Source organism: Populus euphratica, unplaced genomic scaffold, assembly GCF_000495115.2.
Source record: "Populus euphratica unplaced genomic scaffold, PopEup_1.0 scaffold895.1, whole genome shotgun sequence".
Taxonomy (NCBI): Eukaryota; Viridiplantae; Streptophyta; class Magnoliopsida; order Malpighiales; family Salicaceae; genus Populus; species Populus euphratica.
The window spans coordinates 46,479-61,094 of record NW_011500495.1 but is presented as its reverse complement, the minus strand read 5'-3'; the positions used below and the strand labels follow the sequence as shown (position 1 = coordinate 61,094).

Genomic DNA, 14,616 nt, shown 5'->3' with positions numbered 1-14,616 from the left:
TTATTATTTTAATAAACTTGAGAAAAATAAAATATTAATAAATTATTTTCCAGTTCATTTTCCATAACATGATCAAACACTGGAAAGTGTTTTCTAGTTCATTTTCCATAACACTACCAAACATCAGAAAATACTTTACTTTTTAGGAATTTATTTTCTCCGGAATTCACTTTCCAAAAAAAAAAACAACTTTCCTACAAACAAAAGGAACCTAAACACTCTACAAGTTTCATAAACAGATAAGATATGCAGAAATACTTAATAAACAAATAAAATATATTGAATAACAGGCGTGCGAGTGATAAAAAGTAAAGAGTATAATATAATCTTAATCCTTATATATTTATTAATATTTAAATTTCATCTTAATCTTTAAATTTCTTGATATTACTCTTAAAGAGTCCTCACTAAACATTAAAAGGTGAGTAATTAACCGAATTTGATGAAGTCTCCTCTCTTTTTTTCCCTAATATTTTCATTCAAATTTCTACACATAATGATCACACTACTTCAAAAGACTTTTAATAAGAACTTGCGCATGCTTTACTTGAAATCTTATTTTTAGCATATTATTTGCTTTGCTTTAAGTTCTATTTTATTTTTTCATCACTACATGATAATTCTTCTTACTATCCCTAGCTTCTAGTATAATGAATTGTCCAACCCATATAAGATAGAGTCTGGTATAAGATATAAAATATAATTATGATTATTTTTTAAATAATTTTTCATACTAAAATATATGTTAATAATTTCTTATTTTTTAAAAATTATTTTTAATATTAGCATATTAAAATAATTTGAAAATACTAAAATCATATTAATTTGAAGTAAAAAAATAAATAATAAATAATTTTTTAAAAAAATACTTTTAAAATGTAAAAACAAATAAGTCCTTAATTATGAAGTACCGTGATTTTATCACATAAAAGATATATTTATATGTTTGAGATTTTAATTTTTTTTATAAAAATAAAATTATTTTGATGTACATTTAATGTAGAACCGCAATGTATAGATAATTATTTACTTTCTAAAATAAAATAAAAGGTACCATAAAATAATTCAAAAGCAGCTGAATTATTAGCTTTTTCTTATTATTTAATAATGAGAAATTATTAAATACTTTTAATGTAAATGTATGGTTATTTAATTCAAATAGAAATTCGCAATCTTCTACAATAATTCTAGTGTTAGTTGCTCTCCATGTATATGGCGACACATTCGAACTCTCCATATACATGGCAAAACATTCGAACGAGTTCTAGCCTCCCAGCATTTTAAGATGTTTTTCTTTTCAAAAGCCATTGTTGTCGACATTGCTCCAAAACTTTCTACTCATATACATAAAGTAAATATATTACATTGTTATTAAATACATGTTTTTATGTTTAATTATTAGATATTTTATTTATATACAATGTTTTGTAACATTTTTATGTTATGTCATTATAATGAGACTTTTATTCTTAATGTGAACAGTAATATAACATACAATGACAGAAATAGTTTATTGTTAAATAATAATTTAGACATGTCATATACAAAAATAAAAATAAATTTTTTATTTGCATGAACTTGTTGAAATTATAATGATTTTGACATTGATATATAACTTTGAGATGTTAAGTTGGTAAATATTGGTATTATCATCTACCAATTATATGTGATGACAGTTTTAAGATAATAATTGATTCTTTCATTCAAAGTTTATTGAAAATAATGGTATTATATATAAGTAGTTGACCAAATTATTTTGTGCCCTAATTTCTGGTTGAATAGGTTTAAATGCATCATAATTTCCTAGTCCTTCAAGATAAGTTAGTAAAGATAAAAAAACAATTTATTATCAAATGATTTACTATAAAGGATTGATGATACGATGCTTGACAATCTATGAGCAAATCAACATAGATTTTACTATTTTGATTCTAGTGATAATGAAGATGATGAGATGTTAGACTTGAATGTTACAATAAATGTTGACGATGAATTAATATCTCCCCCTTGTTCCTAAAATTAGAGATGCCTATAAGTCCACATTTTTTATTTTTTTATGATTGGGCACTTAGTCATGGATATTTGCTAGGAGACTTTGTTTTAGAGTTGGACATATATTTGACACTAAAAATGATATAGTTGATATAGTTGAATGGTGGCACATTGCATATTTATTTGAATATCAAGTTTAACAATCAACCTTGATTTTTATTCAATTATAATATGTGCAAACACCTTAATATAAGTGATACTTATATGTGGGATATTATACAAAAGGTTGGATTTATTTGCGATAAAAAAAATTAAAAGGATCGCACAAATATACCTCAATCTTTATCCAAAAAGACCATGATCAATTTGATGTAAATTTATTGTTAATGTTATGTTAACCCTTGTGATAGATGATCTTTCAATGATGATTGCAATCATTCAAGATGAAATAAAATTATATTACAAGTATAAAATATCATATGACAAAGCATGAGTTACAAAATAGAAAGTAATTAAGTATCTATTTGGTTCATATAGAAAGTTATTTAGAAAATTATCAAGGTTGTTGTTGATAATAAAAGAATCAAATCCTTAAACAATTATTGATCGACTCCTAAAGAGAATCTTAATGATAAAACAGTGGTATTTGAGATAGTTTTTTTGGTCATATAGGTCTTATATTGAAGGTTTTAAATATTATAGGTTACTCATTAATATTGATGATACACATTTGCATGAGTTATATGATGGACTATTATTGATTGTAGTTGCTTTTAATGCACATAATGTGATATTTATTCCTTTTAACTTTAACAATTGTTGATAAATAAAATAATTACAATTGGAAATGATTTTTACTTTTCTCATAAAGATACATTATCGATGATAAAACAAATATATATGTGTGTGTATTAACAATTATATGTAGTAGAAATTTAGCTTTTTACTTTTCTCATAGAGATACATTATCGATGATAAAACAAATATGTGTGTGTGTGTGTGTGTGTGTTTATTAACAATTATATGTAGTAGAAATTTAGTGTGAACCCTATAGGATATTATTGGTATTATGCTTAATATTTTGTTAGCAACTTCAATCATAAATTCAAAAATCTATTTACAAAAACAAAATTGATAATGATGTGTTATGAACCTTTAAGGCACAAATTTGATTTATAATATGAAAGAATGTGCAAGTTAAACCCAACTTGAAAAAGTTGGATTAGAATCAAAGTGAGTCAACTATTATTCATTATAACAATAGCGCTGCAACTAAACTTTCAAAGAATCTAGTAATGCATAGTCATGTCAAACATATAGATGTATGTTTTTACTTCCTTCGAGAACTCATAAAGAATGGTATAGTGGAATTGGTGCATTATGACACATAGAAACAATTCATTGATATAATGACTAAATCATTCAAGCTGGATATTTTCTTGGAGTAGGAGTTTTTTTTAAGATGGATATAAATTGAATTTTTATAACATTCAATTTAAGGGAGGAATTGTTATGATTTGTTATTCTAGATGTTAAACAGTTGTTAGTGATAACAAACCACTAAGACAATAAATCTCCATTATTAAGGCATGGTTGTTTGATTAAATTAGTCATACCATGTTATTAGGATTTGTTAGATGTGGGTTATCGTTCTTTTGTTTTAATTTGTTTTGTAAGGCTATATAATATCCAAGTGTGTTCTTTAATAAAATTAAAAGAATTTTTCTAATTACATTATCATCTTCATAATTATTCTATTCTTAATATAGCCATCTTTTATCTAGTAACCTAGGTCATTAGACCTTGGTATTCAACAAAACAAAAAGGATAATTATAAAAAAAAAACCGTCATATATTTTAATATATTTTTCATTTTTCAATCTAATGTTTGAGAAATTATGCTTTGATTTCATAATCAATAAGAAAAATCAAATTAAATAAAAAAACATGTTTGCCCTTATATATAATAAATGTAAATCTATATAATTTTTTCATAAATTTTATGTCTCTCTCCTAAATGCAATTTCTCTTTGCCTCTTTCTCTCTCTAAAAACACAGCACACCCATACAAAAATGCTAATTCTGAAGCAATATTTTTTATATATATAATTAATCTGAAGCAAGATCTTTGTATTGTAACCCATTTTTGGATCCTTGCAAAAATAAATAAATATATATATATAAATAAATAATAAAATCAAAAAAATAAATAAAAATTTAAATATATATCGCAAATATATATATATATATAATAAAATGAAAAAAATAAATAAAAATTTAAATATATAGTTGGAAGAAATTGGAAAAATAATAATAACAGTAGGAGGCTGAAGCACTCAGAACATGGTTAGAAAAATTGATTAAGGAGGTTTAAAAATATAAAGATTGAAATTTTGATAGTATATACTTGCGTGATGAGAGCCCTGTTAGAAAAGAAAATTATATTTGAGGAGAAAAATCCAAAATTAGATATTTATAGACTCAACTAGATTTTATTGAAGGTTTAATTGAATTTATAAAGGGTTTGATTGCAAGAAAGATTGATTTTTAAGTTAATTTAGGCTTTAATTGGAAGAAATTAAAGTTCAAAGGTCAAATTATAATTTTAAAGAGTTGATTTGGTCAAATCAGAGGCTTAATTGTATGAATATTGAAGTTTGGTGGCTAATTAGGGATTTTATTGCATAAATCCAACACCAAGGACCAAACTTGGAAAAGCGCATAAATAGAGATATTGAAATTGACCGAATCAGGACCAAATTAAAAAAATTTAAAGTTTATTAATCAATTAAGGGTCAAAATACACTAATTCAAAACTAAGGACTAAAGTGAAAAAGACGGTCAACTATAAGGTCGACAATTGAAGTTGACAGGGATGCAATTGAATTGATTCTTAAAATCAAAATTGCATTTGAGGACTTAAATGAACAAAGGATAAATTGAGGACTGATTTGAAAGTTGACGTGATGGCACCATATTTAAATGAAATAGCGCATTTTGTCCAAAACGACACCATTTAATGTTAAAAAAAAAAAAGAACAGAACAATGTAATTTTGAGCAACATTGTTCCTCGTCCTTCTTCCTCTGGACATGCAGCAAGGGAAGAAAGAAACTTTTGTTTTTTCTTCTTTAATTCTTCCTGCTTCTCTCCCTCTCCATATACTTTGTCAAAACGCATGCCCCCTTATAATGAGACGCTAACAAAGTCGTCCCTGCAATTCACACTTATTAGCCACCTTGTTCTGCGTCGTAAGGTAGGAAGGCCTTGCTCCCTATGCATAACGATATCGTTCTGAGCCGTAAGGCAAGAAGGCCTTGCTCCCTATGCATAACGATAGGGCAGTGATAGGGACGCCCTCGCTCCCCTCTGCCTTTCAAATATTGCTCTCAACACCAGCATCAAGGGGGACAAAAAGAATAGAAAAGTAAGGAAACGAAATAGAAAGAGGAAGGAAAGAAGACGGGGAAGTTTGAAATAAGGGAGAGGGACGGTGAGAGCTAAGTGAGAGGGACAATACTGAAACACAAAGAGGAACAAGAGGTGAAAAACAGACAAAGAGGAACAAAAAGAAAGGGAAACGTAGCAGAAGAAGAGAAGAGAAAACGAAGGAAAAGGGAAGAGTAGTAACCTCTCGCTCCGTTGTTTGTAACAGCAGCAACGCCACCCGGAGCTTCTGTCCGTGAGTCATGTCCTCAGCCAGACTAGTAGGGACCACCTTCTCCGCTCTAGGTAACTCTTTTTCTCCCTCTATTTTTTCTTTTGTCTTCTGCTTCATCTCCTCATGCATGTAAAACAAATATCGTTCTACATATAGGAGGATGGGAGGGGGAAATAAACCCCCCTTGTTTTCTTCTTTTTTGGGCCAGGCCAGTTTTAGCACAGCCCTAATGTTTAGGCTGGGTCCAGCCCACACCAAAAAATAAAGAGAATTGTTGGGCCGAGATTGGCCCAACCCTTTTGGGTAAGTCCAACCCAACCCTTTTGAGCTAAGTTCGGCCTAGTTAGCTGGGTTGGCCTAACCCACATAATTATAATATTATATATTATATATTATATATATGAAAAAATTATATATTAAAAATTATGAAAAATCCTTAAAAAATTTGTTGATTTTCCCACATATTTTTTTTTATTAAATTTGCTTAATACTGGTTTATATTTTTATACAGTAAAGATACAAATCCAGTATTAAAATATCTGGTTTTTACCAAAACATTGCAAAAAATTTATAAATCAAAAATAAATATTTTATTTTTCAAGCATATGACCAAGTTTCTCAAAGATAAAAAAAATCATCACATCGTATTTTCATAAAAAAATCATATTTTTTTGTTTTATATATATATATATATAAACACAAATTTATCAAGAAAAAAAAGTTTTAGCATGCATTTTAGCTTTAATAACAAGTTTATTGGAGCCATGAGAACTAGGTCAATATTTTAAAAATTCTAAAATAATATTTTTGTTTTCTTTTAGTATTTAGGATGATGAATTTATACGTAAAACGTATTCCTGATTTAAAAATATAGTTTTTTATACAGACGTTAGAACGACTAGGTTTTTACCTGATAAGATAAGGACCTTTATGTTGAGGATAACTTTTCTTGAACCATGGACAAACCAACAAATATAAATATAATAATACATTAGCTTTTTATCAGACAATCAAATAATGCAACTTACCTTAGATAAGACGTATTTGGAATGCTACATTCACTTTACGTAATTAGTTCTCATACCCGATCCTGAAACTAGTTAGGGTTTCTAGTAACCAAAATACTAGGTTACGACTCTCATTTTATTTTTCACCAATAAAAAATAATAATTTCTTGTCCCCTCATATTTGTTAGAGAGATATATTAGATGGAGTGGAATATTCGTCGCGCCTCCAGATACTTGCGACACTTTGTATAAGTATTATAGACGAAAACCTATTATATATGTTATTTCTTGTTTTTGTTTAGCTATTAGCAAAGGGGTATAATTTGCTTGAGATGATTGTATCATCTTTCTTTTATTTTATTTGTTTTTATATTTTAAAAGTGCTTTTGAAAAAAAATATTTTTTTATTTTTTTGCTTCAAATTAATATTTTTTTATACTTTCAAATTATTTTAATGTATTGATATCAAAAATAATTTTTTAAAAATAAAAAATTATTTTAATACATTTCTAAATAAAAAAACATTTTGAAAATGACTATACTTACATTTTTTAAAAGGCTTATTACTTCATAAACAAATTGAGTGGTTGTGGTTTGAGATCATTAATTGTTAGGCATCGTATGCTTTCCCAAGTTCTTATAAACAAATCATTATGTTAGTAATAACATTTTAATTAAGTAATTTGTTTTTTACTATCTTTTCTCATCTGTATAAATTTAGTTTTGGAGGAAGCAAGTTATCATGTGCTTCATCATTATAAGGATCCAACCTCTGCTCGTATCCTTATATGCTCTCTAAAATTAATTGCCTCCATAACCACACACTTAGACTTAATTTCATAATTGCAAACAAAGTAAAGATCAACATGCTAGAAAAGATCATGGTTTTTACCTGATAAGATAAGGACCTCCATGTTGAGGATAACTTGTCTTGAACCATGGACAAACCAACAAATATAAATATAATAATACATTAGCTTTTTATCAGACAATCAAATAATACAACTTACCCTAGATAAGACGTATTTGGAATGCTACATTTACTTTACGTAATTAGTTCTCGTACCCGATCCTGAAACCAGTTAGGGTTTCTAGTAACCAAAATACTAGGTCACGACTCTCATTTTATTTTTCACCAATAAAAGATAAGAATTTCTTGTCCCCTCATATTTGTTAGAGAGATATATTAGATGGAGTGGAATATTCGTCGCGCCTCCAGATACTTGCGACACTTTGTATAAGTATTATAGACGAAAACCTATTATATATGTTATTTCTTGTTTTTGTTTAGCTATTAGCAAAGGGGTATAATTTGCTTGAGATGGTTGTATCATCTTTCTTTTATTTTATTTGTTTTTATATTTTAAAAGTGCTTTTAAAAAAAAATATTTTTTTATTTTTTTGCTTCAAATTAATATTTTTTTATACTTTCAAATTATTTTAATGTATTGATATAAAAAATAATTCTTTAAAAATAAAAAATTATTTTAATACATTTCTAAATAAAAAAACATTTTGAAAATGACTATACTTACATTTTTTTTAAGGCTTATTACTTCATAAACAAATTGAGTGGTTGTGGTTTGAGATCATTAATTGTTAGGCATAGTATGCTTTCCCAAGTTCTTATAAACAAATCATTATGTTAGTAATAGCATTTTAATTAAGTAATTTTTTTCTTTACTATCTTTTCTCATCTGTATAAATTTAGTTTTGGAGGAAGCAAGTTATCATGTGCTTCATCATTATAAGGATCCAACCTCTGCTCGTATCCTTATATGCTCTCTAAAATTAATTGCCTCCATAACCACACACTTAGACTTAATTTCATAATTGCCAACAAAGTAAAGATCGACATGCTAGAAAGGATCAATTTTAAAGTTGTTAATAAATTCTGTTTTTTTTCTTGTTTTGTTTTGTTGAGTTTTGTAGGGTAGATCTAAAATTATATTTCAGGAATGAATGAATGGTGTTATTTCTTTATATGCAATACTAATACTATTATGAATTCTTTAGTTCCTTTCTTTTCAAATACAATAGGAAAAAAAAAAATCCCATCAATGATACCTTAAAGTTGTTTGATGAAATGCTTAAAGGGAATTTATCTTCAAGAAATCATGGATAATATTATTGTAATTATAAATTATGACTGTAATTTTGTTATTTTTATGCTTCAATGGCTACTTAGTCATTAAAATAAATATAATAGTAAATTTATCAATGATTATATATGTTTTGTTTTTTTTTTAAATTTTAAGTGTTATTATATGTATAAAGTTTAAGAGACAAGCTGTAATTTTTCATATCTTAGATTAAAATTGAAAAATAAATCAAAATATATAAGGCTTTTTTTTTTGTAATTATTCCAAAAATTTATATAAATGAGCCTTGAAAATTCATTTTCAAAACAAACCGTACATGATATCTGTAATATACGTAAATTAAAATTAAATCTCATTGGTGGTGTATATTTGATCTTAAAATTTAATGCACAAAGCTAAGGTTAGTGTATTTACAATATATTACGATAAAAGAAAGTAAATTAACTCACGAAATCAATAAAAGCAACAAAACAAACCAAAGTCTTCTTTCCCCCATAATTTCAAATCCTAAAGTCCAATCAAATTATAATTAAGGAAATGATAACAAACGGTTGGATTAGAATTAGTAGTTAACACTTAACACTTGAATTTTTTTTTAATTAACGTAGTTATTTATATTAGCTTGTATATATTTTAATTAATTTTATAAGTTTTAATATTACTAATCATATAAATATTTAATAACTCTAAAATTTATAAAAATTAAACTAATAATTTTCAAATAGTAAATTTAAAGTTTAACGGTTAAGCTACACTCTAATATTAGGATTGCACTTGCATTTTTTTAACAATACGACATCGTTGCCTTTTGAACAGAACAGGACGTCGTTTAACCGTGTCCCCTTCGTAATAGGACGTCGTCTGTGGTGCGAGCGTCTGTTATTTATTGCAGTTTCTCACTACTTTCTGGCTTCAGCTCTTCTCCGTTTGTGTGTATCAGAATTCAGAGCGCAAAACTTTTTTAAAAAAATTAGGTCAAAGGAAATTCAACAACAAGATGGCACGAAACGAAGAGAAAGCTCAGTCGATGCTCAATCGATTCATAACACTAAAAGCCGAAGAAAAAAAGAAACCTAAAGAACGCCGTCCTTACCTAGCCTCCGAATGCCGCGACCTCGCCGAAGCCGACAGGTGGCGTCAGCAAATCATGCGCGAAATCGGCCGCAAAGTCGCCGAGATTCAAAACGAAGGTCTCGGCGAACACCGCCTCCGCGACCTAAACGACGAAATCAACAAGTTAATCCGCGAGAAATCGCATTGGGAACGCCGTATTGTTGAGCTTGGCGGTCCTAATTATGCCAAACATTCTGCCAAAATGACGGATTTGGAAGGAAATATTATTGATGTGCCTAACCCTAGCGGGCGTGGGCCTGGCTATAGGTATTTTGGTGCGGCGAAGAAGTTGCCGGGTGTCAGGGAGTTGTTTGAGAAACCGCCGGAGCTGAGAAAGAGGCGGACGAGGTATGATATTTACAAGAGGATTGATGCGAGTTATTATGGGTATAGGGACGAGGAGGATGGGATATTGGAGAAGGTTGAAGGTCCTGCGGAGGAAGAGATGAGAATGCGTGCGGTGGAGGAGTGGAAGAGGATGGAGGCAATAAGGAAGGAAGCGAGGAAAGGTGCCAAGGAAGTTGTGAGTGTTGGAGTTGGTGTTGGAGCAGAGGTTTTGTTTGAGGAGGAGGAGGATGTGGTGGAGGAGGAGAGGAGGGAGGAGAGGGAGAGAGAGGATATTGAGAGGAAGGAAAAGGAGAGAGAGTTTGTTGTGCATGTTCCGTTGCCAGACGATAAGGAGATTGAGAGGATGGTTTTGGAGAAGAAGAAAATGGAGTTGTTGAGCAAGTATGCTAGTGATTCATTGATGGAGGAGCAGACTGAAGCTAAGGTTATGCTTAATATTCAGCGCTAGATGGCTGATGGTATGTAATGTTGGTTGGTTTAGAGCTTTCTTTTTGAATTATAGTTACAGTGCTTGTGGTTTTATGTAGAATTTGTTTGACTTGTTAGCATTATGATTAGGCGGTTGCTTTGTGTTTAACAAAGCAAGTTCTAATTTTTCTTCTTTACATTATTTTATTTTACAATGCTCAAAATATGTTTGCAGTAGAATGCTGATGTTCTCCTTTAATGTTTGCTAATGTGAAAGTTGTGTTCTGACTTTGTGGGAAATGTACATTGATTTTTGATTTTTCATATTCATTTTGTTTTCTTGCATCAACAACAGGAAATCTGGATTTGAGGTAGAGAACCAGTCTATGTATTCATGTTAAATTAATACCCTCGTCTCTTTCATATTTCACTTGGTTTGTGATTCCTCGGGCTTTTGCTGGAGCGTGACATTGTTACTGGACGTGGTGACTTGTTCATTAGCTGATAAGCGAATTCCCCATCATATAATGTGTTTTGAAGCTCTAGAAAAGTCAAGTTTATGGAGGGAGGGGGACAAATTGGCGGGCTGCTGTGACTTTTAATTCCAGGAACTTGATATGCTGCAACATGATTAGATTTTTCCTCTAGGATTTGCCTGGTATCTCAAATCCTGGTGAGGTCCTTCCGTGTTTATTCTTAGAAGTGAGATGAAAAAGTTACTTTCTTTTGATTTCCTTTGGGGAGATTTTGAGAGGAAGATGGCTATGCTTTGCTAAGTCATTACAGTATTTTGTGTTATTTTTAAAGGAGAGCTGAGTGTTTGTTATTCTGAGTGGAGGTGTCTTTGGTTTGCTTTCATAATTATAATCCGCCTGCTGTTGTTCAATATCTGATTTTTGTTGATTCTGGGATCATGATCAGGTTGTTTGGAGGTGGCTCTTTCAGGGACTGTTGTCCTAGTGGAATTGTTGTGTCCTTAACCCTGCAAGGGTTCAGTTCATAGCGAGCAATTTTCTGTTGGAAGGGTCTATGCTAGTTATTATCATTCAGTGGATGGTGGTGGTTGTCTTTGCATATGATGATGCCGCATCTTGAGTGGAGATTTTGGACAGGTCTATGTCGTCCTTTCCCCCCCTTCTTTTTCAGGAGCTTTTATCCTCCATTAGTGTTCTTGTGGTCCTGAAGCTGGTAGAGGAGTAGCTGCTTCTTGGCAAAGCAAGCATCTGTGTCTGTTAGTCAAATTTCAGCGTTTGGAAATCACCCTTCCGTTTTGGTTTATTTTTAATAATATTTATGACAGCACGAAATTGTAACGCAGAGGTGTAGGTTTCTGACCTCAAGAAAACGATGAGCACTTTATCATAATGTAGGGAATGATTTACAACTTATCCTGGGATGATTCCTCGTGTGCAAAGTAGATGACTTATGGTCACCATTCCTACATCTCTACTTCCTGTGCATTTACATCAAAATGCTTCATATTGGTAGCCAACAGATTCACCATGTCCGTACGAAAGACAGCTAGAAAATCATCAAGAACACAATAATGCAGCTGATTCATCTATAGCATTGAACTCAGCAACTTGTAGTCACGTGCCTAACGGGGGACATCGGGATGGCAACAAACAGCAGCAAGATAACCTACAGAACAACATCTAGAATACCAAACAATATATTCGGGTGTGATTTGGTGCTATGTTTGCGGCTGTGTTTATAGGAAAATGCTATACGTTTGGTTAGATGTTAATCACATTTTTATTGTTGTGGGTCTCACCTGAAACTAATGCTGGAACTCTTTCTTTGTTGTGGGTCTCACCCACAGTTTTGAAACCCGGCTTGGTGGATTGACTCGGGAACCGGCCTCCCGGGCCTGGGATCAGGCTGGTTCTAAGTAAAAAACAATCAAGGATTTGACCCGGTGAAACCCAGTCGACTCGGCTTGTCGACCCGGATAAACTCGGATGAAACTTGATCTTATTTTTTTTTTCTACTATCTTGCTTTTCATTTCTCCTTTGAGCAAGCAAGCGACACTAAAAACAACAGGATGAAAGCAAAGCAAGGAGTGTAAGCCACTTGCTTGATAGGATAAGGAAAGGGAGCTGAGAATGAGATTGGTTAGCTGAGACCAAGAAGGGATAGAGTTGAAAGAGAGGATTTGATTAGCACGTCTTTTGCCTATCCTTTCCCGACTCTGTTGATGGTATGCTTGATGATAGGATGGCTGAAAGCAGCTCGTCTGTAGTCCAAAGGTGGGTCTTTTCTTCAAACCCTTCTCCTTCCCCTCAATCTTCTTTGCCTTCTTTTGTATAATCTTAGTCATCCACTTTGCCTCAATCAACTATGACGGGTAATCTAGAGCTCCTAAGAATGGCATCTGCTGGGTTTGATCTTAAGGCTTTAAAGAGAGGTGTTAAGGTTTTGAGAGAGTGGCTTACACTCCTTCCTTGTTAAAAAGGTTGAAACTTTCCAAGGTTTTCACATCTATAACTTGTAAGGGTGTTGTATTTTTTTGTGTTTTTGGTGGTGGGATTCATGGAAAATTTATGGAAATGGGTTTTCATTGTTTTTGCTGGGTTTTTGGAATTGCATTTGGATTTTTTTATTGAGTTTTTTTGTTGGGTTTTTAATTGGGGGCATTTTTGAGGAATTGGTGAAATGTTTTTGTTTTTTTTTTTTGACCCGGGTTAACCTATCTGACCCATGACCCGATCATTGGACCGTGCAATCACCGGGTCAAGTTTAAAAACTATAATCTCACTTGAAGTTAGGGCTGGAACTCAATTTCTTGAAAAGTAATTTGAATTTGCTTTTTGTGAAGGCATGCTTTCTCTCTTTCACTGACAATACAAATAAATAATCATTACAAAAAAATTTCAAAACAACTTGAGAGGTTTCTCATTATTCAGATCTAGAAAAATCTTATTATTTCTTAAATTTTCATCATTGTTTCTCTTTATTCCCTTCTCTCGTTTCTTGTTAAACGATAACGAAACCATTGTAAAAATTTTCCACAACAACCCTCTTATTTCCACTGTTTTTTCTCTTCTCATTCTCCTCTTTCTGCTACATTTTTTTATTTTAGTGTTCTACAAAGTAAACAATAAAGAGTGAATTAATTCACTCTTCACTGTTTTTGAACCAGAACAAGTCTGGTCAAAATTTAAATGTATTTGATTGGGTTTTACCTAGTAAAATAAAAAAAATCCAAAAACATTTCTCAGATATTGTGTTTTATTCGAGAAGCTAGTATTTAACTCAAAAAATATTTTTCGGTTAATAAAAAGTACTTTCTAATTAATGGAAAATACTTTCCAATCAATGAAAAACACTTTCTGGACGAAAATATTTTTTAGTCATAAAAAATTTAACTTAATTTTCAAGAAAATATTTTCCTTTTTAGCTGTGTTTATTTTCCGGAAAGTGGTTTATAGGAAAACACTTTCCAAACTTTCTTGTGTTTGTTTTTCAGAAAGTGATTTCTAAGAAATCACTTTCTAAACTTTCTTGTATTTGTTTATTGTTAAGAAAGTTGATAAATAGAAAACATTTTCCAGTCAAAAATTTGGCTTGATTTTCAAGAAAGTGTTTTCCTGAAAAACTTGAGAGGAAAACACTTTCCGGAAGTTGTGAAAAATTTAGAAATGTCATTATTTGCTGATTATATCAAATTTGATCCTCAAACTTTTGATTGCTATATATATTTTGTTTTGAATATTTATTTTTCAATTTCATTTCTTAAAATTTAATTTTTATATTAACTTTGGTCCTCATTTTTATAATTGTTATTTGCTTTTCTCCTATTATTTTTTTATTGAATTTTTTTCTATCAAATTTGGTCCTCATTCTTTTGATTGTTATTTATTTTATTTGAAATACTTTATGAAATGTTAATTATTATTATTTTAATTTCTTCATCTTTTTTTTTTAGATTTGATCTTTATTATTTTGATTATTATTTATTTTATTTGAGATAATTTATGAAATT

The 14,616-nt window shown here is 30.3% G+C and overlaps 1 protein-coding gene across 2 annotated transcripts; it reads left to right on the top strand.

The window, feature by feature from the left end:
- The first annotated feature begins 9,548 nt into the window (after positions 1-9,548).
- LOC105115013 (pre-mRNA-splicing factor ISY1 homolog) lies at positions 9,549-12,014 on the top strand. Of its 2 annotated transcripts, XM_011011775.1 has the most exons (3): positions 9,549-10,680; positions 10,986-11,001; positions 11,552-12,014. In XM_011011775.1, exon 1 carries the CDS (start codon positions 9,759-9,761, stop codon positions 10,668-10,670), a length of 912 nt encoding a protein of 303 aa, XP_011010077.1. In that variant the 5' UTR covers positions 9,549-9,758; the 3' UTR covers positions 10,671-10,680; positions 10,986-11,001; positions 11,552-12,014. The 2 variants fall into 2 exon arrangements, with proteins under 2 accessions (XP_011010077.1, XP_011010076.1); XM_011011774.1 differs by lacking the exon at positions 10,986-11,001.
- The last annotated feature ends 2,602 nt before the right edge of the window (positions 12,015-14,616 follow it).